Source organism: Eretmochelys imbricata, chromosome 1 (genome assembly GCF_965152235.1).
Source record: "Eretmochelys imbricata isolate rEreImb1 chromosome 1, rEreImb1.hap1, whole genome shotgun sequence".
NCBI lineage: Eukaryota > Metazoa > Chordata > Testudines > Cheloniidae > Eretmochelys > Eretmochelys imbricata.
The window spans coordinates 121662466-121688135 of NC_135572.1; the positions used below are offsets into that span (position 1 = coordinate 121662466).

At 42.5% G+C, this 25670-nt stretch overlaps 1 protein-coding gene across 2 annotated transcripts in view; it reads left to right on the top strand.

Annotated features, from left to right (window-relative positions):
- Positions 1–4306: 4306 nt before the first annotated feature.
- Positions 4307–25670, top strand: part of CNGA3 (cyclic nucleotide gated channel subunit alpha 3) — a 38369-nt gene continuing 17005 nt past the window's right edge. For both annotated transcript variants that reach the window (XM_077807117.1, XM_077807118.1), the window contains exons 1-3: positions 4307–4407; positions 17368–17484; positions 22321–22500. In XM_077807117.1, the coding sequence (XP_077663243.1) occupies positions 4307–4407; positions 17368–17484; positions 22321–22500 (398 nt within the window). The remainder of the gene's footprint in view (positions 4408–17367; positions 17485–22320; positions 22501–25670) is intronic.

Genomic DNA, 25670 nt, shown 5'->3' on the forward strand with positions numbered 1-25670 from the left:
TACTAATCCTGTTAGTACAGGACAAGGAGTAATGGTCTCAAGTTGCAGTGGGGGAGGTTTAGGTTGGATATTAGGAAAAACTTTTTCACTAGGAGGGTGGTGAAACACTAGAATGCGTTACCTGGGGAGGTGGTGGAATCCCCTTCCTTAGAAGTTTTTAAGGTCAGGCTTGACAAAGCCCTGGCTGGGATGATTTAGTTGGGATTGGTCCTGCTCTGGGCAGGGGGTTGGACTAGATAGCCTCCAGAGATCCCTTCCAACTCTGTTATTCTATGATTCATTCTGTTTCCCCATCACCTATTTTAAAAAAAAAAAAATTAAACTAGAGCAAAATTAAAAATAGGTTAGGGGTGCTGGAGGATGGTAGGTGCTACTGGATGAAAGGGTGTCAACTTAGCTTACTTCTCTCCCCTGCAGTTTGCTCTGCTCTTGTAAAGCTGCTTAAAGAAAGTGGCTTAGCACTAAGAGCAGGGGGGCCATAGACAGCAGCAGAATCCAGGCAGCTGGCAACACTATGAAAGATGCCTTTCCTAGAACCTAGTACAATGCAAGGAGATGGAAATGAATAACAGGTGCTAGAGAGGCTGCAGGAGCAGATCATTAGCAGGAAGAAGCAATTTTTTCCTTCTCTCCCTTACTCTCCCTCTTTGTCCAACAATTTGCCAGCAAACAGGCATGTTGTTTTGTTTTTAAATGGAGAGATTTTGGCTGTGACACCATGGCCTCTTCCTTGTTGCCCATCTGGGGCTCATGACCCACAGATGAAAATCATCAGAGTGTGGCAGAGCATAAGTCACAGAATAGATCTGCAGATTTTAGTAAACTGAACTGTGAAGCAATCATTGAAGACAACAAGAGGGTTCCAAATGAGGATGACATTTTCTCACCACCTGAAATTAACCACAATTTAACATTTTGAGAAATGACTGTTCCCAGAATTCTTGCAATTGAGACAAATTAATTCATGTAACAAACAAAAATAATCACAGTTATGTCTTCATATGTCTATCCATGGTTCTGTGCATGATTGTGTATGTATGCATACTTATGCATGTGTGTATATGCTGGAAGTGGTCAAATAATTCAGAAATTGATTTATGAATATTTTCATAATGGTGAGTTATTTATGGGGTCATATTTTGGGCGGGGTTTGTGAGTATTCCGCTCACTAGTTAATTTATGAAAATGTTTGAATCCTGAAGGTTTGATAATTTTAGCATAACCTCTTCTGAAAATTCATACTGAGAATGCATTATTTGTTCTCTGTTATTTGCTGTTCATTAGTGATTGATGTTTCAGGAAGCAGAAGCAATACAGTATGACTTAGGTGACCAAACACATCAGGGATAATATAAAGTGAAGTGAAGAGTTGAGCATTAGTAAGTAACTGATTGTCTGAAATGCTTTGAACAAAACATTTGGTTACTTTTTATGAATAACTAATAGACTCATAGGTTGATAAATGGTTTGTGAACAGATAAAAGGGATACATTTGTCAGATAATTTATTCTCAGTTAAAATTTCTACTAGTGTTTACATGTATATTGGCATAAAACTATCTCATCTGCACTCTGTGAATGAATTCATCTCTGTTATTGGAACTTCTAAAGTTTCAAATCTCTGAGTAGATTCAAAGAGCCCCCACATTGTTTTTTTTCTGTGTTTTAAAGCAATCAGCAGATTTTTTTCCTTGCAAAAATTACATTGGCCAAGTGTTCCAGGATGTACAAGATTCGGACTGAAATGGGGGAGAGGGGATGGCCAGGAGGCCATGGCCCTGCCACTTTTTACTGGCCATAAGGGCAAGCGACCAGGGGAGAGGGGGCAGAATGGAGCAAGCAGGGGCGGGGAAAGAGGCAGCATGGGACTGGGGCCTTAGGGGAAGAGGCGGTGCGGGGGCAGGGTGTCAGTGGGAAAGGGCAAGGTGGGACCGGGACCATGGTTTGGGTGCCTGTGGCCCCCCCCCCCCCACTTTTAGGGCACTTCTGCCGCTCCTGATAGAGCTAGAAATGGGATGTTTACATGAGCAGAGGGGGAAATTGCCAGGTTTCCAAGAAGAGACACAGGAGTTATTTCTAGACCTGCAGGAGCCTGTGACGTCAACATTTAAATATGTGGCAATTTTATGTTTAGAGGTATATTAGGTCGTTTTTGAAGTTCTACATGACTCCCTTCAAGGGTAACTAAGGCATCTGACTTTACAAGAAGAGGCATACATAAGTAGCCCCAAACATGGTTTTTGAAACTCTTTAAAACATTTGTAAAATAGCAATACTGTAAAATCTGTGGCACATACGTAATACGTTAAGGAGAGGTGTAATATAGAGATACTACTGGTGCTCATTCACTTTGCCACTGGTGAACAATGTAGCAATTCTTGAGTCCTGCCAATTAAAACTTTATACCACACCACCACGTGTTGCCTGATTATAGGCAGCTCAGGTAGTGCTTCCTGTAGTTAAAGTTGTCAAACATGTTCCATTATAAGACCCTATTTTCTGGGGCTTATAACTGCCAAACTGTTTGGGCATGCTGGGTGTCTGACTAAGGCTGATTTTTTTGGGGGGAAGTTCCTGCTGAATTGGTTCAGCTGTTTCTGAGAACAAGAAAAATAGTGTTTAGCCCACATAAAAAAACATGACAAGTTTAACTGAGAAACTATAGAGCCTCCATGCTTTGGAGCAAGGGCTTGAAATTGGGCAGTGGGGCAATCTGTGTCAGGGATATGCCTCTTGCCGTTGCTGTTATAATTTGGCCAAATTATAGGGCCTCCAAAAAATCTCAGTTGCCCATGCTCAGTACAGATGTGAGAGTTTGGCTGCTAAATTCTCCAAAGATTCTGTCCGCACTGAGCATGCTCCATCTCCTCACCACCCCTACAAACCAACCGGACTGTGCATGTGCTATATCCACAGAGTGACAGAGAATTTTTCTTCTGAAGGCTACAGAAGCTGAGTACACCTTTCCCTGCAATTGCTCTTCCTGGCTGCCAAAGGCTATTTTGGCACCAGGCACTGGTACTGAGAGCAGGGAGACTGTTCCTCCTGTGCTTCCAGAGAGTGTGGTGGAGAAGGAGGAAGCAATCTGACCAGAATGCAGAGAGATGGTGAATGGGGCAGGGGAGGAGAGGGAAGGTTGCGGGACAGAGTCAGGAGCTCACTGGAAAGAGGGGAGCAGGAGCCAGGATCTGGAACAGAAGGAGTGAAATTGTACTAGGCACTGGGGACAGGGGCAGGAGCCTGGAATGAGGTTGGATGGGACTGTGTCTCTGTGTGTGGAGGTGGAGGTGGGCAGGAGACTGGGACATGTGTTGAGGAAATAGAAGCAGGAAACAGGGGCAGGAGCTGGGGAGGGACCAAGGTATAGGAGCCGAAAGGCATACAGAAAGGTTGGGGAGGGGAGGGGGTGCAGAAAAGTCTGTAACCTTATGGTATACTCCCATTCAGAATCTGGAATTGAACACAGGAGTCCTGAGTCTCAACATTCCTTTGCTGTCTAGCAAATATCTATGAAACCCACCACCCAAGTGTGTGCCTCCATCCCCAAAGGAATTTAGGTACCTAACTCCCATTGATTTTCAATGGGAATTAGGTGCCTCACTGCCTTTGAGGATTGGGGTCTAAGACACTACAGTGAGAGCACCATGGAAAGGCCCATGAGGAAATGAATAATTTTTCATTCAGTGCTGGGTTTGGATTGTGAAGAGTAAATAATGCATAGTGCCACATGTTGAATGATGAGGATAAAAAAGACCTATTGACTAGCTACCCATCAGTGAGCTCTGTCCATCCTGTGCACTGAATGAGATGGGAGTCTTGTGGAAAAAATGATACGTGAGCATGTAATTAAAGACTGTGTCATAATGAACAAAGGGGCCAAATTCAGATTGCACAAGTAACCTTAATTCAGACATTACCTGACTTTTTTGCTTGATTTTGCAACCTAAATGTTTCTTTAACAAGATTTTTTGAATGTAATTTTATTATATAAAATATGTATGTCAGTGAGTATTTGTGGAAGCTAGAGGCTGGAAAGGTCTATTCAATCATCTAGTCCTTTTCTCTGCCAATGCAGAATTATTCTTTGTTGACATTCACTAATGTTTTGCCCTGTCTAGTTTAAATGTACCAAGTTACCACATTACATTTATAAATATCACTGGCCATTTTACAAACTACTAATAGAGGGTGGTTGTTTTTTAATAAATCACTTTTTAAATATTTACACATTTTTATCTCTATTGCAATCTTTACAGTATGTTGTTTTTGTATTTTAGCTGTCATTTGGATGCTGATATGTAAGCAAAATGGCTAAAATCAACACCCAGCACTCCTACCCTGCTATGCACAGGCTGTCTGTTAGGACCATTGATGAAGAAATTGAAAGAATTGAAAATGGCTTTAGCAGGTAATATGTTCCTTTCCTCACAGTCAAGAGGACAGAAATTACTGTAAATATTGAGGCACACCTGTAGTGCTATGCATTACGGGAGTGCTTGCCCACACAGTCTTTGACCCAGTGCAGTTAACTGAGTTTCAACTGTTAGTAGCTGTGATGAGCACAAGGCACAACAGTTGGAAAGCTACTGTCATTTCTGCTTCTGGAGCTAAATCCTGCATTCCTTGGGTAACAACACTATTGACTTCAGTGGGAAGTATAAGTGCTCAAGGAAAACCAAATCTCATTCACAGAATACTCCTCACATTTTTGGGCTCTGTACTGGGATGAGCTGGAGGGGTTAGAGAAGAAGGGATCCTCTCCCTATGCCATGCTACTGCTTCCACAGGGGGAAAGGCTGTTGAATCTGCATAGTTGCAAATCCACTGGCTCTAATTATAGGTCATCTCTCAATCCTCCCTGCAGTCTGGGGCAAAAGGAGCCCCTTACAGGACTGTGGGTTCATAGGAGTGGTGAGTTGCTTTGCAGGCTCCTCATATCTTTCTCTTGTACAGTGTAATTGTACCAGCTACCTTTGCACTCGGGGCTCTCTGTGGCATGGGTAGACTCGGAGAATGTGTGGTGTATATAATGTATAAACAAATGAGTTAATGTATTATAAAACACCACTCATTTTCCAGTTTAGATGAGCCCCATGCCTGTAGGGAGGGGAGGAAGAGTAGGATTTACTCTGAATGTTCTGCAGTGCATTTACAGCAGCGAAAATATGGCTTGGTTTGTTCTCGCTGTGTTGTACCAATAAAATAAAAACCAGCAGGATCTTATTAAAGGGAAAAAGGCAAAATACCACATTTATTGTGAATACAGAAAGAATCATAGTAAGCAGTTAGTTATAGTTATAACATTCCATTCAATCTCATATTTAGTCACACATTCATTCATACAAACACACACAGGTTCTGCAAGGTTGTTATCATAGTTACCAGCCTTAGAGTTGCTCATGCCAAGCCACTGGCCAGGTGGCCTGGACATGAGGAGGGAGCAGGGCCTTGTCAGATGCTCATCTGATGCTCCTGGAAGTTGGTTTGCAGAATCAGACCCCCAAAGTTCTCACTTTTTAGAGTCTATTTTTATAGGAATTTCTTCCTATGCCAGTCTATGGGAATTGCTTCATCATGCTGTTGCTGAATCAATCAGCAGATAGCACATTCCTGACGGCTCCAAGATGTTATCTTGTTCTTTGGTTCTCCCATTCTTGAGGCTGTTGGGTGGATTCCAGTCTGCCCTCCGGGGGGTCCTCTGGTTATTTCCACTTGACGCCTTCTTCAGCCGATGGACACTGGATTCTTAGGCTGGCACCTCCCTGATCATTCAGTTATTATCCACACCAAGCATCCATCCACATACATCCTCTATCTCTATTTTAATCACAATTGTTAATACAACAAAAGGGCGGGGAGTCTCTGGGTGCTGTTTCTGTTGTTAGAGTATTGCTTTGAGTCTCTCTCTCTGTGAATTGCTTTGACAACAGACTCTGTCTTAGAATGTACTAACACAGTTAGCAGCTTGCAAGTTTCACACATAGAGGGAGAGAAACAGTACCAAAACCCAAGAGACCTCTTAATTAGTAATACCCTGGAATTTAAACTCTGGGGAATCAAACTCATTTGTGATTTTAATACAGAACTTCTTTAATATGATCCAACAGCTGATGCACACCATCTCAGTCAAGCTTACCTCTTTTTAGGGGCAACCACTATGGGTTGTTTTTATCTGTGCTCTAGGACTGGAGAAACATGTTAGCTTGACTGGATTTGGTTGTGTGAATAATGGGTGTGGGATGTTGAGTAACCAGAAGGGAGCCTGGAAACACCCACTTCCCCCTTTTGGGTCCACTGACTTTTCCTTCTGTATAGAGTGGGCATCTTCTTCCTGCACTGGGCTATATATGGCTGCTCATAGCTGCATAATGAAAGTGGAGTTGCCTTTATTCCCTTCAGAAGGGCCTGTTTGGGGAGATCTGCAGCCACCATGACTGCAAACCCGTGCTAAGATCTGCATCAGTGCACAGTGACACCACTGGAAAAGAGAGAAAATGTGTCTGAAAGCAAGGATCAGTCTTTCCTTCTTTCCTCTATGTCCTTTTACTAAAGGATAGCAGTGATTGACAGTTTGCAGAACAAAATTACTGATGCAGCTGTGAGTGCATTTTTCTAAAGGTTTAAATGTATACCTGAGTCACTGCATTCAGTGACAATATCTGAGGTAAAGACTTAATTATGACAGCTAATGGGGCTTAAATATACATGTATACCACATGAATTACACTCTCTCAGCATGAGGGTAATCCTGGAAAAGCATTTGTTTCAAACATTCTGTTTGCTGTGGCCAATACTAATTACAAGAATTTACAGATGAGTGAAAAAGATGTAATCTCCCTTTAAAAGAGATGACCTATTAAAGGTAATTGGAGTAGATATTCTTGTGTGTATGTAAGACAAAGAGAGAAATGTTGTAAGATGATTGCTAGAAAATATAAAATGCCCTTGGAACATCAAGTAGCAGTCTGAAACGATATACAATCATTGAGATATATTTATCAAGAGACAACGTAGTTTGGCTTAGTCAGCCTGTGAGTAAGAATGTAATTCTAAGCAGCGAGACAAACTTGTGAATTTTTTGTTACTACTGAAGCACTCTATGAAGCTCATGCAATTGTTTGCAAAAATGTTACGAATGTGATTGAAATGAAAACAGGAAATATAGCTTATAACCTACGTGTTTGTAAAAAAATTTCAGGAAGTTTGGAATTGTGGCAAAGAGAGTAGGTGTATGGAGAACTTCAGGAGTTCATGTGTTGTGATGCATTGTTTCATATGTTGTCTTTCACAAATCTCAAAAGGTGGTTCTTATCCCCAAACCCACATTAAGGCTTTTGTTATAAACGGTGAGTCATTATCATAGATAAGTGGAAATCCACATCTCCGGTTCCCTTATGTCTCTCGTTCTCCAGTTTGAGGAGATAGGAGGGGAGTTAGAATCCCTGCAGCATACTGGAGAGATGGAGGATTAAGAGGACTAAAAGAATTCTTTTTAAGAAATTGAAAACTGAGATTCTCATGTAATAACAGGTCTCCAAGAGCTAGGGCTTTAAGTTAAACATCAAATGTAGTGAGAATTGTCAATACTGGCAAGAGAGGTAGTCTCTGCCCCACACAACATACATTGGAAGCTTTTTCTCTGTAACTCACGGGTGTGATTGAGAGCGAAAGTGTGCTACCAACCGAGTCCACTGTACCAAAAAACGCTAGCTCTGATTTTTAAAATCCCGCCTCCCGTAATGTGTGGGTGCGGCGGACATAACAGGGATATCACACTAGTTGATATGGAGGCACAATCGAGTAGCTGGATGTCTAAATGGCATCAGTCGCTCAAAAGGGGACATTAAAAGTTGGGTCAGATCCGTGAAGTGTTTCCATTAAATCAAACTGTCTTTTGCAGGTGAAAATGATTTTGTTTCATTTTGCTCAAAGGCCAAATATTTGCAAAAGCAGATTTAGGGCCAGATTAGGGTAGGCCTTCCATGGATGCATTAAGAGGGCAAGATGAAGCCTCCACACCTGCACCTCCTATGCATGGACCAGGGTAAGCATTGTCCAGACTAGCTCTGCCAGATACCCAGAAGGGATGGGAGGAGGTTAGAGCTAGATATGGACAACTGCAGGTGGGCTTGCAGACTTCACCCCCCTGAAGGGTGGAGCAGCAGTTGATTTACCATTGATTCTCTCAGAGAGGCGCCTGGTCTATGCTGATGGAAGAGGGCATCCATCAACACGGCTAAATTTGTTCAGGGCAGTGGTGTTCCTACACTGACAGAAAAACCCCTTCTGTAAGTGCTTCTACTCTAAGGGGCTATGCCAGCATAGTTATGCCAACACATAGTCTCCCTAGTGTAGACATACCCTGAGGCACAGTGCCGTAGTTCCCACTGTGCAAGTATGGGTGTTTACCGTGTCTAACGTGGTTTGGGCCTAAAAGGCACAAATGAGCTAATAAAAGTTTTTGTTTTTTAACCTATTGTCTTTTGTTCAGTGGCTCCATAGTCTTCTCTCATATTGATTTTTACACCAGTGTAACTCACTGGCTCAACAATAACAATAATAATTATTATTTTAATATTACAGTGGCAACTGGAGGCCCTTATGAGGATTGTGCCTGGCACTGTATAAAACATTGAAGAGTTTGCAACTAGAACACTGAACCTGCGACTGGCTCCTGTAAGCTGACCTTTGTGCCTGGATAAAGCCAGTTGCAGGATCTGGCCCTAAGAGGACTAGCAGCATGCATAGGGCATGGGAGAGAAAATCAGGAAAATACTAATTTATATACATCTTTGTGTTTTTATAGGCAATGGAGTTCATTTTAGGTTTACTCTTGATTTTGAACTTTTATAAATGAGTGGAGTCAGGTTTAATTTCTTTGCAATTACTTCGCCGATGTTGGAATGACACTTTCAGAAACAAAGATATCTGATAGATTCTTAAGGTTTTTTTTTTTAATCCAGTTGCAAATGTAGAGAACCCATTTCTGTGAGTGTGGAATGTCATCAGTTCAGTACAGCCTTCTCACAAGGGTTTTATTTTTCCTAAGCTACAAATCCACATCATACATGCCTACGGAGCATATATTTATTGATAAAATAAGCTCATAAAGGGAAGGGTAAACCCCTTTAAAATCCCTCCTGGCCAGGGAAAAGCTCCTCTCACCTGTAAAGGGTTGAGAAGCTAAAGGTAACCTCGCTGGCACCTGACCAAAATGACCAATGAGGAGACAAGATACTTTCAAAAGCTGGGAGGAGGGAGAGAAACGAAGGGTCTGTGGGTCTGTCTATATTCTGTCTTTGCCAGGGATAGACCAGGAATGGAGTCTTAGAACTTTTAGTAAGTAATCTAGCTAGGTACGTGTTAGATTATGATTTCTTTAAATGGCTGAGAAAAGAACTGTGCTTAATAGAATAACTATTTCTGTCTGTGTATCTTTTTTGTAACTTAAGGTTTTGGCTAAAGGGGTTCTCTATGTTTTAAATCTAATTACCCTGTAAGGTATCTACCATCCTGATTTTACAGGGGGAATTTCTTTATTTCTATTTACTTCTATTTCTATTAAAAGTCTTCTTGTAAGAAAACTGAATGCTTTTTCATTGTTCTCAGATCCAAGGGTTTGGGTCTGCGGTCACCTGTGCAAATTGGTGAGGCTTTTTATCCAACATTTCCTAGGAAAGGGGGGGTGCAAGTGTTGGGAGGTTTGTTCATTGTTCTTTGTTCTTAAGATCCAAGGGTCTGGGTCTGTAGTCATCTAGGCAAATTGGTGAGGCTTTTTACCAAACCTTGTCCAGAAAGTGGGGTGCAAGGTTTTGGGAAGTATTTTGGGGGGAAAGACGTTTCCAAACAGCTCTTCCCCAGTAACCAGTATCTGTTTGGTGGTGGTAGTGGCCAATCCAAGGACAAAGGGTGGAATATTTTGTACCTTGGGGAAGTTTTGACCTAAGCTGGTAAAGATAAGCTTAGGAGGTTTTTCATGCAGGTCCCCATATCTGTACCCTAGAGTTCAGAGTGGGGGAGGAACCTTGACAGCATGTGTACAACCATTAATATGGTTAATGACCTTTTTAGAACAAAAGTCAGGCACCAAGAACAAAACACAAGACCTCCCAAAATACAGTGACACAGCAATTTACCCACCCAACACCAGTCCCTTAGCCAAAGCCTGAGGAAGGAGCTGGGCCTTGTTCCTTTTCCTGAAATTAAGCAGATTCTGGCTCTGATGGAGCAGCTGTGGAGGTAAATTCTGGAGTCAAGGATCCTACACTAAGAATACCTGATCATGGGGAGAGTGGGGGGGTGGAGGGGGGTGTAACTCAATGTCTCCTGAGTCAATGGAAGTCTTTCCACTGATTTAAGTGAGCACTGGGTTGGATTCTAGGTGATTAAATCTGGTGACTGTTAGCTTGAGCGTTCCATCTGATCTCAACTAGGTTGAAAGTTGATCATTCAAATAGCGGGACTAAAACTATTTAGCTTTATAGATCAAAATCAACACCCAGACTTAAATACAAAGCTCATGCAGCTGATGAAGAGCTGGTTAATATGTTCCCTGTAGCTAACACTAGCAACTGGATGGGTAGTTGCATGCTCCCCAGCTGAATCTGCAGAGTCTCAAGGGCTCTACTGAAGTGCAAAGTGTGATTATATTATACATGTTTAAGCCATTTCAAGCACGTGGGGGGAGGGGGACAATAGACTGCAGATTTCCAGTTTCTGAGTGGGCTACAGTGTACTGAAGAGGCAACCATGGACCAGAAGGCCTCGCACAATAGATCTGTCTTACAGATTTCAGAGTCATAGCCGTGTTGGTTTGTATCAGCAAAAACAATGAGGAGTCCTTGTGGCACCTTAGAGACTAACACATGTATTTGGGCATGAGCTTTCGTGGGCTAAAACCTGCTTCATCAGATGCATGGAGTGGAAAATACAGTAGAGAGGTATAAATACACAGCATATGAAAAGATGAGAGTTGCCTTACCAAGTGGGGGGTCAGTGCTAACAAGCCAATTCAATTAAGGTGGAAGTGGGCTATTCTCAACAGTTGACAAAAAGGGATGGAAATCACTTTTGTAGTGCTAATGAGGCCAATGTAATCAAGGTGGCCCATTTCACACAGTTAACAAGAAGGTGTGAGTATCAGCAGGGGGAAATTAGTTTTTGTAGTGACCCATCCAGCGATGGGTCTTACAGAGTGGGACTTTGTCTGCTGCTTACTTAACTCCTTATCTAACACCAGCAAATATTAAGATTAGGGCTGTCAAGTGATTAAAAAAATGAATCACGATTAATCGTGTGATTAGTCACGCTGTTAATAATAGAATACCATTTATTTAAATATTTTGGTTGTTTTCTACATTTTCAAATATATTGATTTCAATTACAAGACGGAATACAAAGTGTACAGTGCTCACTTTATATTTATTTTGATTACAAATATTTGCACTGTTAAAAAAAAAAAGAGAGATAGTATTTTTCAATTCACCTAATACAGGTAGTGTAGTGCAATCTCTTTATCATGAAAATTGAACGTACAAATGTAAAATTATGTACATCCTCCCCCCTGCATTCTAAAATAAAACAATGGAAAACTTTAGAGCCTATTAGTCCACTCAGTCCTACTTCTTGCACTTTCATGATAAAGAGATTGTACTACAGTACTTGTCTGAGGTGAATTGAAAAATACCATTTCTTTTGTTTAACATTTTTACAGTGCAAATATTTGTAATAAAAATAATATAAAGTAAGGATTGTACGCTTTGTATCCTGTGTTGTAATTGAAATCAATATATTTGAAAATGAAAAAAAATCCAAAAATATTTAATAAATTTCAATTGGTATTCTATTGTTTAACAGTGTGATTAGAACTGCGATTAATCGTGATTAATTTTTTTAATAGCGGTTGATTTTTTTTGTGTTAATTGCGTGAGTTAACAGCCATTAATTGACAGCCCTAATTAAGATATAACTGTGCTGGCACCAAAACCCAGGTTGTTGAGAGAGTTTTTATAGAAATCATAGAAACGCAGGGCTGGGAGGAACCACGAAAGATTATCTAGTCCAACCCTCTGCACTGAGGCAGGACTAAGTATACCTAAACCAACAGGTGTTTGTCTGACTTGTTCTTAAAAACCTCCCGTGATGGGGATTCCACAGTCTCCCTTAGAAGCCTGTTCCAGAGCTTAACTACCCTGATATGTAGTTAGAACTTTTTCCCTAATATCTCTTTTGCTGCAGATTAAGTCAATTACTTCTTGTCCTACCGTCAGGGGACAAGGACAACATATTTTAATCATTGTTCACTTTGATTCTTGTATAATTGCCAACTTTTCTTCTGGGATTCCTTATATTAAGTTTCCAGGTACATTAAGGGTACGTCTGTACCAAAACTTACACAGGTTTGTCCTCATTTAAATAAATTGCTTTAGTTCAGTGGCTCTCAACCTTTCCAGACTACTGTATCCCTTTCAGGAGTCTGATTTGTCTTGCATACCCCCAAGTTTCACCTCACTTAAAAACTGCTTGCTTACAAAATCAGACATAAAAATACAAAAGTGTCACAGCACACTATTACTGAAATAGTGGTGGCAAGAGAAGGCCTCTGAGATCCAGGGTTTTGTAGACCAGGATGACATGAGAAGCTTCTTTCAAGCAACAAAAGCTATATATGGGCTAAGCTCCAAAGGCCCAACCCCCTTATGCTCTCAGCCTCCTCAAGGATAATGCAGTCATTAAACAATGCTGGAAGGAGCACTTTGAGAGCGTACTAAACTGCAAATCCAAGGTCTCTGAAGACACCATCGAGTTTATTCCACAGCGCTCAGCAATGGAACACTTTGCTGATCCCTCAACTTCTGAGGAAGTCCGGCATGCCGTCACTCAGACAAAAAATCATAAGGTACCAGGCCCAGACGGCATCCCAGCTGAGGTTTTTAAAACTGGTGGAACAATGCTCCAGCACAAACTTTGCCAACTCCTTGACAAAATCTGGACCTGTGAAGAAATTCCACCTGACGTTAAGAACATCAACATTGTTACAATATTCAAGAAAGGGAACAAATCTTTGTGCGGGAACTACAGAAGTATTGCCCTCCTCTCCATCGCAGGGAAGATTCTTGCCTGGATCCTACTAAACTGCCTCCTCCCCCTTGACGAGGAACTTCTCCCTGAATCACAGTGTGGCTTCAGGCCATCCCGAGGCACAACCGACATGATCTTTGTGGCACGACAGATTCAGGAGAAGTGCAGAGAGCAACACCAGGAACTGTTCATGGCATTCATCAACTTAACCAAGGCCTTTGACTCTATCAATCGTGATGCCCTATGGAGGGTTCTGGGTGGGTTTGGCTGTCTAGAGAAATTCATTTCCATCATCAGACTACTCCATGATGGAATGACTGCCACCATTTTGTGTAACAGTGCAGAGACAGAACCATTCATCAGTTGCACTGGTGTCAAGCAGGACTGTGTCATTGCTCCAGCACTTTTCTCCATTTACCTTGCCGTGATCCTGATTCTCATTCGCGACTGCCTTCCTGACAGAATCGGGACTGAGTATCGTATGGATGGCCAACTCCTCAATCTTTGACATCTCCAAACAAAATGTAAGATCACAAGAACTGGCATCACTGACCTTCACTATGCAGATGACTGCGTCATTCTTGCACATACAGAGGCCGACCTGCAAAGCACCCTAAATCTTTTTGCAGATGCCTATCACAGCCTGGGTCTCTTTCTCAACATCGGGAAAACCAAGGTATCCTGCCAGCCCTCACCTGCACAAACTACTCTTTGTATTCTAGAAATCACCATCAGTGGAGAACCCCTGCAAAATGTGGACCATTTTCTTTACCTTGGCAGCCACTTCTTCCAAACAGCTAAAATTGACACAGAAGTCGAATACAGGATCCCCTGTGCCAGCATGTCCTTTGGAAGACTGTTCAAAGGAGTCTTCAATGATAGAAATCTGCAAACAGGTACGAAGATTTTGATTTACAGGGCAGTTGTCATTCCCACCCTTCTCCATGGGTGTGAGACCTGAGTAACCTACAGACGACATCTCAAGCAGCTGGAGTGGTTCCAACAGCGCTGTCTCAGGAGGATTCTCAGGATCAGCAGTCAAGGCAGCGCAGAAATAAGGGGGGCAATACCACAACCCCCCACAATAGCCTTGCAACCCCCTTTTGGGTCAGGAACTCCAGTTTGAGAAACACTGACTTAAGGGCTTTGCATGTTTATATTTTTAAATACATATTATTCATTTGTGACAACATCGTGAAATTTAAGATTTAAATATCTGAAACTGTGAAATTTAAGATTTTTAAAATGCTATGACCGTGAAATTTACCAAAGTGGACCATGAATGTGGTAGGGCCCTACTATATTGATGTAGCTTACATTAATTCCTTCCAATTTAACTTCACCATTACAAGTTTGTGTATAGACAAGGCCTTACAACCTACTGACCTTTCTCTACTCTTGGTTTGACTGTGGTTAGGAAACAACTCTCTCTGTGCTCTTTCATTCAGTTACATTTCCACATCTCCCTTTCATTCTACAATCGGATATCTTTCTCAGGTAAAACCAATATTTGCAAAACTTTTCTTTGCCCTTTTCTCCCACCATGGGAAAGGGCTTCACACACTGTTGTTGACTTGCTTGGTTATACTGTTTCATCTGCTTGCCAGCAGCTAGGGTGTATTCATACAACTGGGTTCTGGTAGACCAACTATCTTTGTGGGATAGTTGGTCATCACTGCTGTTGGCTATGGTCATAGTTACCAAGATGGTATAGATTTAGCCAAAGGCAAATACTCAAATATGTCACAGGCTGAGGTTTATCAGGCACCCAGCTGTTGGGTGGCTATTCTTGTGTATACATCCTTGTGAATTTTAGGCTATTTCCTTCTTAGAAGGGCGAAAGAAAAAGGGCACAGGAAAACAATATGAAGTTCAACAGAATGCACTTAACCTTTCAGCAGTCACTAAACCCTTCTCCCCACACCACCTTATTGGAAAAATTGCCCCTTTGAAAAATGTTCTTTGTCCCCATATTTTCCATGGCTCTCCCTACTTTTACCCGAGTCCTAATGATCTTTTCTGTCTCTCTGCTTCTTTTTTTTTTTTTTTTTTTTTTTTGCTGCCATGCTCCTCCCCCTACCCTTGTTCTCTCACCCATACTATCTTCCTTCCTGAACCTTTGGTTGATGTTCTCCTTCTGCTCCTCATGATTTCCTGTTTTTCTGTTCCCTGCTCCATCCCAGTTCCTTTCTCAACTTCCCCACTTTTCCTCTTCCCCACATGAAGCTTCCCTTATTTGTTCTGTTTTCCTAATTGCTACCTCCTCTTTCTCCTCCCTGTGGCTGCCTGCTCTCCTCTCTGTCCTATATCTCTTCACCTGTGGATGCGTCCCTTCTCTCCCAAGAGTATCCTCTGGCTCTTTCACCACCTTCTTTCCACCCATGGTTGCCTGTCCCACAAAGATTGACCTGTGTCCAGTGCAGGCTCTTTTCCTAGCAACAGTTCAGTAGCCTTTTTCTTGCTCTCCCCAGCTACCCTTTTCCTCTCTCTCGGAGCAGCCACTTCTACCTCCTGGCTGCTGAAAGGTTGTATAGTCACAGAAAAGGGATTCTCTGTGTAATGAGATCAGAATTAGGCCCTATGGATGTGCATCCAATATTAATGGCCCAATCCCTAACCCAGACTTTCCAAACATATGTTCCTTCTGAGATCACATGCCCATCACTGAGGAGATATGCCATTCTGAGGTATGTCTACACTAGAGCTGGAAGATGTAAGTTCTACTTCGAGTTGACGTACCCACATTAGCTCTGATCAAGTTAGCAAGCTAAAAATGGAAGTGTAGCCACAGTGGCACAAGTGATAGGACAAGTTAGTCACCTAGGGTCTCTGATGGGATGATAATCACGGCAGCTAGCGACCCACACTGTTCGTGCTGCTGTGGCTACATTTCTATTTTTAGTATGCTAGCTTGATCGGAGCTAGCGAGGGTTTGTTTATCTGAGCTGGAAATTATACCTTCCAGCTCCAGTGTAGACATACCCTTAGTCCTACTTTTCAGGAACAAAAAGCTGTGGTGGTTGTAAAAGATGAACAATATGCCCTTTGATTTTGGAACGAGAAATCTTCTGTCTGGAATCATTTGTCCTTCTACCCTCAGTATATACAGGTCTGGCTTTCTTGGACATCTGTAGGATCTGTTTCTCTAGAAGACATTCTTTTCTCACTCTGCATTTCTGAATCTTAGAGTTATTGCTATAAGAACTCCCATTCCACTCTCTCCTTAAAATTATTTGTAAGACTCATAAGAAAAAAATGTGAACAGTACTTATAATAACATTATAGTACTAATGGTACCTAAGATCGCTGTGTATATATAAAATACTAAACCAATAACAGGAGGTCTGAGTCAGATTTATACAGCCTTTCCAACATCAAGCAGAATGTATGTTATCTCTTTGTATCAGGAAGAGAATAAGAAGAAAACAGTCAGCATGGGGAGAATCCCAATAGTTTTTGGAACAATTTGGTAAAAGAGTTCTTTTCAGACTGGGTGATGAAGAGATGCTATATTAGTTGTAAGCGTGACTGCTGGTGCGAGTCATTTTCTCCACTGAAAATACACCCAATTTAGTTAACTAATTTCCTCTGTTGGGGTGTTGCCAACTCTTGCAATGTTATTGCAAGTCACATGATATTTGGTGTTTTCCATAAAGCCCCAGATTCTAGAGTCATGTGATAATGTGAGAATCTCAGCTTTCATTAAAAAAAAAAGAGTTTCTAGCCCTCTTGGTTGCAGAGAAGAGTTTGAAAATGTGAATCCTAAGGAACCAGGAGGTAATGAAAAAGAACCCAGAACTTATTGGATGAGATGCAATTCTGGCCGATTGAAATCAATTTTAAAACTTCCATTGTCTTCAATAAGAACAGGGTTTCACCACTATTTTTAGAATCTCATAATCTTAAAGCCAATCTCATGATTTTTTGGGGTGATGGGCTGACTCATAAATTTTGAGCTCATGTAATTGGCAACACTGAACCCTATTCTGTTGAAGTAACTTCTGTATTATCTTTGAACTGTGTATTTATCAATAAAAAGTCCACTTTTCTGTCTGCTTTCATCAATAGCAGAACTTCCATTGACTTCAGTGGGTGCAAGACTGCGACAGAAAATTAGTAAACTAGGCTTGTCATGGGTTCAGTTTGTACCTGGCTGCAGTAGCCTTTGTGATGGAGAGACGAGTATTGCTCCCCTCTCCCCCTTATTACGTGAGAGGAAGAATTGAATGAGTGGCAAATTAATTGTAGGCTGAATAAAAGCCTTCTTTTTTTAAAACTGATTTTGCAGGACCCATTCACTGTGTGAGGACACTTCTTCAGAATTGCAGAGAGAGATTTCCATGGAGACAAGAGGCCTGTCTGAATCCCGCAGGAGCTCATTCACAGGCACTGGAGCAATGGCTAGGTAACTGGCTAACTAGCTTAACTTCGAATAGTAAAGGATCTCATGTCTGCAAAAGATTGTTGAATGTGGGAGGACAGGGATGGTGGTCATAGATTTACTAGAAAATGAGTTCAATCCATCTGAAAACATGAAAAGCCTATAATGAACATAAAATGGAACAAAAGATGCTTTGACTTTAATTTTGTACTTATAGCTCAGTTTTTTAGTGTGCTGGAGTTGGCGAGTGGGCTCAGACGGAAAAGCACATCCTAATTCAAATAGGAAAAAGGTTTAATCAACACTGAAAATAAATTGAATATGGAGGAAAAATAAGTAGTAAAGTCAAACAGTAAGGGAAGGGACAAATAAGAAGTTTCTTTTCAGACTGTTAACTGGATATAATCTTATGTAATAACAGTGTAATAACTGTTCCCTCCCAGTCTTGATGATGGATGGCTCTGACGAGAAAGCAGACAGTAGACTTTGAGAGTACAGGGATTGCTGGGTATTTTTAGGATTAAATTATGTCTGTGATGCACTTGGAGCCTCAGTCAACAAAGGTTGGAGGTGCTGACTTTGGTCCAGATTTAGGAAAGCACCTCTCTCCAGGACAGCACTTAAGCACGTGCTTATATTTAGGAATGTGCTTAAGTCCTATTTAGTGCATTGGAAATTAAGCACATGTCTGAAGTGGAGCCTGGATTTAAGTGCATTCCTGAATAGGGGCCTCTGTGCCTGACCTAAAGAATTTCAACTGAATTCAGAGCTCCGTTTGTCTTCTGATATAGTCATTAATTATAAAAAGAAAAGGAGTACTTGTGGCACCTTAGAGACTAACAAATTTATTTGAGCATAAGCTTTCGTGAGCTACAGCTCACTTCACTTCACTGTAGCTCACGAAAGCTTATGCTCAAATAAATTTGTTAGTCTCTAAGGTGCCACAAGTACTCCTTTTCTTTTTGTGAATACAGACTAACACGGCTGCTACTCTGAAACCAGTCATTAATTATGTGAGGGACACTTTCAAGTTAAATGTCACATGTTTAAAAGAAACAATGATTATTAAAACTGAAGTCATTTTACAAATGTAGTTTATTATTCTCCATTTCTTTCATCATGGACAATGGAAAATAAACTACTCAGTTCCCTTTTTGCTTCTAGTTACTTCTACTTTCAGGTTCTCATGCAATAACACAGTGCTGCAATGTATGGGGTGCAAATTCTGTTGGTGAATGGTTTTCAGTGGAATTAAAATATATATTAGGAACTTTTTGACTGACCTTAGGTTTGTAAAACTGGTGCCTAAAAGAGTTGACTATGCCTCTTTAAAATGTTCTGCTTTCTAGTGTAGTTAAGACCAACCAAATGAAAATGATTCATTATCTGTGCAAACCACAAACTGTAGCCTACCAGACAGGCACAAGGATACTGGACCTTAATTTCATATTTTGTCAATGAGGTGAAGGCTGTATCATTTATTCTGTGGCCTTGGTGAGGTTTTTGTTTTGTAGTCTTAGAATTACATTCTGTCCCGTAATTAATGTAGGCTTTAGATTATATGTATGATACTGACCCAATGTGGAAACTAATAAAGAAACAGGAATGTGAAAAACTCTCGTCTGATTTCTGTGTTCCTTCCTTTTTTATCCTTTGCAACTCAAAGGTAAGATATTCTGAGGAAAGTCTGTCAGAAGCTAGGTTTCAGAGTAGCTATTGTCTTAGGCCCTTGAGAATTTGCAGTCAAGTGGCATATGTACTGTACAGTAGCATTTAAATTGCTAAAGTACAAGTGTTTTCATCACTGTGTTATCCACCTTGTAGATTCTGGACAGATGTAATGCAAGCTTATCTGGAGAAGTCTAAAGAACTTTCCTTGAATATTGCTGGGCCTATCAAAGAAGTTCTTCTCTGTTCAGCATTTCAGCACGTTGTTTGCTCAGGGCAGGTCTAGGAAGCATGGAAGTGCACAGCACCTGTCCGACTGGGCTGCCATTAGAGGAAAATAGTCTCCTCTGTGGATTATTACATTGATAAACTGTTATCACTGCTGGGGATTTCAGCCTCAAATATTGTCATTTGGATACATTTTAGAAGCAAAATACTCACTTTGCCACTTTTACAAAGAACAATTATTGTCCTTTAAGAACATGTAACTTGGGGTGGGAAGAACATAAAGAGAAACTATGCAGCAGTGATAAAACTTATTCAGGTATCATGAGTGTTTGTTTATGTTGTTCTAGTGCTCCATTAGGATTTTAGGATGAGGAAATGCTAGGTTACATGCAACAGGCAATTAGTGGCTTTCATATTAGGGGCTAGTCCAGTTATCATAATAAGTTATTCATAATGTACACAGTATGTTAGACACCTTAGAGAACATACATATAGATTTATTGTCTGCCCTGAAGTGTTTACAATCTAATAATTGACATGACACAACAGGCCAAAACTACAAACAGTAGGAAGTGAAATAGGAAGATAGTTAGATGATGTCACACTGTCTGGAGTGGTTCACGATTAGGGGTGCCTACCTCAGGGCAGACTGGGAAAAACAGGGCAGACACCCCAAACCGATGGTATGTTCTATAAATAGATTTTACCAAGCCAATAACAAATGTGAACTCAGTGATCAGTGTAACAATCTTAACACAGAGTCACAGACAGTCCCCTTATATTCTCCAGCCTATTGTCACTCAGACAAACTGGGCTTAGCGATAAATGGTCACTTACACTAAAAAAATCACACCACATTCAGGTTGCTTCCAATTTCAAGAGACCAGTCACTTATCTCAGATCAGTGGATTCCCTCGATCTTACACCTAAGATAAGGCCCGTAGCCAATCCTGTAATAAACTATGTAAAGGGTTATTAACTAGAGGGGGGAAAAAGAGTTATTTACAGGTTAAAGCAAGCAAACACACAAATGAGTTACCATCTAAATTCTAAGAATGACAGAGCTGGAGAGAGATCTGTCAATTCAAAACGTTTTTTAGGGTGGACCAAGAAAATAATCTACATTTCCTCTAAGCTGCGCGGCTGCATGGTCACGCAGCTGCCTATTAAGCCCCATGCAGGGGCTCAGAACTGCAGTGGGGAGAGGCACCTCTCCCCCACCATGGACCTGCCATAGCGGGGAGAGGTGCCCCTCCCTGCCGGGTTCAGTACTGACCTGCACTGGCGGGGAGAGGTGCCCCTCTCCAGCACAGACCTGTCCTGGACTTGCCGCAGCTGGGGGAAAGGAGCCCCTCCCTCGGCCTGGCTCAGGCCCGCTGGAGCTGCCGTGGCCAGGGAGAGGCACCTTTTCCCCAGCCCCAAGCTGTTGTGGTGAGAGAGGGCTGGGGGGAGTCCTCTCTCTTCACTGCAGCCCTGGGGCAGCCTGTACCCCAAACCCCTCATCCCCAGCCCCACCCCAGAGCCCGCACCCCCAGCCAGAGCCCTCACCCTCCCCACACCTCAAGCTTCTGCCACAGCCCTGAGCCCCCTCTCACACTCCGAAACCCTCGCCCACCCACACCACATAAATTCTGTTATGTGCACCCATATGAAGGTGATGTGTGACACATCACCTCCATATTGGTGCACATAACAAAATTCATTCCGCACATGGACGTAAAAAATTAGAAGGAACACAGGATCCTTGGGGATCTCTGGCTTCAGTTTGGTTTCCCTGGCCCTGTGAGAGAGCAAACAGCAAGGAGATGAAAAATCTTCACATCAACTGTCTTTATTTCCCTCTTCCAGCATTCAGAGCGATGGGATGAGGTCTTCTGTGTGTGCTTCCCCATGGGTGTATGAGGCAATTAACAAAGCTTTTGTCTTGTAATGGACCATTTAAATTTTGATGGTCCTCCTGGAGGGGTGAGGAGAGGGAAGGGAGGATTCTGTGCCTGGGTTCACAAATTCAGAGCAAACATTTTCAAAGTTAAAAAGCAAAACGTACATGGTTTCTGACAGCATGGAATACAGACATTACAAGTGAGATTCATACACACAGCAACTTACAAGCATTTCCTAGAGTCTAAACACAACACATTCTTATAAGACTAATACCTATTTTGAGCAAATCCAGCACACACGTGAACTCTCTGGTCTCCAGCTGTGAGTTTCTCAGTTCTTAGCTAATACCTGCAGTCTTGGCAAGAGCTGGTACCTGGTTTGCCAGTGTCACGATGAGATTTACAAAATAAGGTTGCACAGTTACTGATAAAATTCATCCACATTCTCAACCCACTAAAATATGGTTAAAGGGAAAGTGTCCCCTTAATCTGAGTCTCCGGCCTCCACCACTTTCCAGCAATCTCTTCACAACCCATCCTCCTTCACCATCCAATCACCCTCTTCCTTACTTCACATGGCATCCTTTGGGTAAGTCATCACGCAAGGATTCAACATCTCCCCCTTTCCTCAGCACAGGATCTCTCACCTCTTTACATTACTCCTAATGTCAGAAGCTTCCAGAGCTCTAGATGATTTCCAGTCCCTCCCCCCTTGGCAAGCTGCCTGCTGATCATACAGCTAGGGAGGTCTATCGGGCTCCTGCCCCTTTGTGGTGCTGGTGGGGGACACTGAGGCCTGGTGAATAAGATATCTTCCTGGTTCCTTTACCATGTCAGAGGATGGAGAGCCCATGATGTGGAAGTTGTTGCAGATGCCTAGTATTATACAGCAAAATGTCAGACTCCAGTGATGTGACAGGGATCCAGAGGCTGTGAAAACCCCATCTGGGATACTCTCCACTCAAGCCCATTGATGGAGAAGTTCTAGCTGCTACTGGGTGTGGCTCTAGCCCTGCAGGAAGCCTTGAGCCAGCTGGGATTCTTGTCTCTTCAGACAGCACTGTGTGTCTCTTCCTTGCAGGTTATCCCGTTTCGTCTTATCTCTGAGATCATGGGTGACCCGACATTTGCATCATGAAGACCAAAGGCCAGATTCTTTCCTTGAGCGTATCCGAGGGCCAGAGCTCAAAGAGGTGTCCAGTAGGGAAAGTAACACTCACTCCAATTTGAGCAACTATGAGCAGCCAGACAAAGTGAAAAGGTATGTTGATCTGATTGTCCTTTAGTGGGAGAAGAGTGGTCTTGGAGTAATCATGTTCTTTCTGTGAATGGGATGTGAGCATGCTTGGTTTTATTTGAGGACAGGAAATGAGTAGGGTAGCTAATACTCTCCAGAAACTTCCCTGAAAGTAATTTAAGTCCTCCAACTTCCAAGAAAACTGGAGAAAGCGACAGTGAGTATAGTCCAAGCTGAGGCTTCCCTAATTCTCCGGAAATCAGCATATCCAATTACATGAGTTTCAATAGAGTAGAGCTTAGCCAGCAATGGAACAGAAATAAGATAGAGCTGCTTAATAACTTTAATTTCTCTAGGGATTGTCATGCTAGGGTTTTTATACATAATTAGCTGAAGGTAACCATTGCTTTGGCAGGTCTCCCTAGATAAGCAGTGGAGGAGGGCATGATTCAGTTTGAAATTGTAGCTCTGTGGTCTTTGGCCTCACAGATGGAGGCACAAGCTCTCAGTTGCAGGTAGCTTGCAGAAGCACTTAGGTAAATAATACATTTTCCCAGCAGCTGATATAATATGGGATGCAACATGCAGATGATGTTGATACTTCTGCTACAACTAATGCATTCCGGCTGCTTTTGTTGGCAGTCATTGTGCTTGCTAGCAAATGTGCAACCCTAGCTTAGAAAAGCTATTTCTGTATTTGTTCATCGGTAAGAGTAACAAACCCAGTTCCTGAATGGAGAAAATAAATGCTTTGTCCCCTGAACTACTGGTATGCCCCAGTTTCCTCACTTTTTCCCACTCTGCAGTGAGAAGCAGGTTATAGTGTAAACACCTATACCACACAATCCTATTCAAGCACTGAACAAACCAATGGTGTGAGCCTCACATGAATGATGATGATGAACACTATTTCCTTAAAATGTTTTCTTCCTCAAAAGCATGTTGGCGAGGGTTTCAGTAGTGACGTTTTTAGCTTACATTGCTTATGATATAACAGTCCCTTACACCTGGACTTTATTCTGAACTACTTGGAAGGAAAATACTTCCCAAAAGAGCACGTTGACATATGGTCAGCTTACCTGCTCTCACTCTGCTGCCCTATACTGGGGATGAAAGCAGTTCCCAGTGCAAAGACATTTAGAATCTGGATGTTAGCCTCTAGTGCAGGGGTGGGCAAACTTTTGGCCTGAGGGCCACATCTAGGTGGGGAAATTGCAGGTAGGAGCATGGGGTTGGGGTGCAGGAGGGAGGGAGCGCGGTGTGTGGGAAGGGGCTCAGGGCAACGGGTTGGGGTGCAGGAGGGAGTGTGGAGTGCGGGAGGGGGCTCAGGGTAGGGGGTTGAGGTGCACAAGGGTTGTGGGGTGCACGAGGGGTCTCAGGGCCGGGGGTTGGGGTGCAGGATGCAGGAGGGGTTTGGGGTGCAGGCTCTGGCCTGTGCCGCTTACCTTGAGCGGCTCCGGGGTGGCAGCAGTGTGCAGCGGGGCTACGGCCAGCTCCCTGGCTGCCCTGGCCCCACGCCGTGCTGCTTCCGGAAGTGGCTGGCACCACGTCCCCGCGGCCCCTGGGGGAGGGAGAGCAAAGGGCTCCACCTGCTGCCCTCGCTTGGGGGTGCCTCCCCCGAAGCTCCCATTGGCCGCAGTTCCCTGTGCGGAGCCCTCTGCCCTGACCCCCACAGGGGCTCCAGGGACGTGGTGCTGGCCACTTCCAGGAGTGGTGCGGGGCCCACGGCGCCACGGGGGTGGCAGTCCCGCCGTCCGGATCCAAAGCCCTGACGAGCTGGATCCGGCCCGCAGACCATAGTTTGCCCACCCTTGCTCTAGTGCTTGGAAACTCCACTACAAGTATTTGTGTAAAATGCAGTAACACTTAATCATACCCACTCAAATATACCCTATCAAATCACTGATAGGCTTCTGGTCCAGAAATCAGAATTTTTTTTTAGCTGAGTTGAGTCGTTAGAAGATGTTCGCTTATCAGTGCCACAAGCAGGTTTAGTCTAATCTAAAATCTTTTTTTAAATAAATGAACGAATGCCTTCAAGCGAGCCCTTCTTGTGTTTCCAAGCTTTCTACTTTGCAAATGAACATAATACATGACTTAATTTTGTGGTGTAGACATGCACTAAGTCAACCTAACTTAAGTCAGCATACAGTCACTGCAGTAATTACATCATTTGTGTGCATCTACACTTTACTCCTTCTGTCGGCGGTGTGTGTCCTCACCAGGAGCACTTGCACCGATCGTACTGTCAGTGTGGGTCATTGTGGAATGGCTGCTGAAAGCCAGTAACAGTCGATGTAAGCAATACAGCGTCTACAACCTTTCCAGACTACTGTACCCCTTTCAGGAGTCTAAGTTGTCTTGCACACCCACAAGTTTCACCTCACTTAAAAACTACCTGCTGACAAAATCAGACATAACAATACAGAAGTGTTACAGCACACTATTACTGAAAAATTGCTTACTTTCTCATTTTTATCATATTATTATAAAATAAATCAATTGGAATATAAATATTGTACTTACATTTCAGTGTATAGTTGGTAGAGCAGTATAAACAAGTCATTGTCTGTATGAAATTTTAGTTTCTACTGACTTTGCTTGTGCTTTTTATGTAGCCTGTTGTAAAATTAGGCAAATAGCTAGATGAGTTGTTGTATCCCTTGGAAGACCTCTGCATACCCCCAGGGTACGTGTACCCTGGTTGAGAATCACTGATCTACACTGACGCTGTATTGACCTAACTACATCAACATTGACTATGCCTCTTGAGGGGGTGGAGTTATTAAGTCAATGTAGTGGGGCAGTTACATCAGCAGGAGTGAAATTTTAGTGTAGAAACTTACACTGGTCAACGTAAGCTACCTTGCATCGACTTAATTCTGTAGTGTAGACCAGGCCTTATTGGCCTAAATTACCCCACCCAGCTAGCTAAAAAAAATGTTGCGGTTTGTTAAAACACTGTGATGGAACTTAACTTTTTGGCAGGCTCATTACTTTGAAGCTCAGGCTCACCTTGTTTGTGGCACAGTCTGAGATGGGTAAGGATTTTAGTTTGAATTTGCAGCTGGTAATTCATATTATAGTGAACATCACACAGATTTGCAGCAGATCGATACAGTTCCATCTTTACTGAAACTGCTTCTCAATAATTCAAGCTTGGAAACCGTGTATTTCTTTGCATGTCTAATATA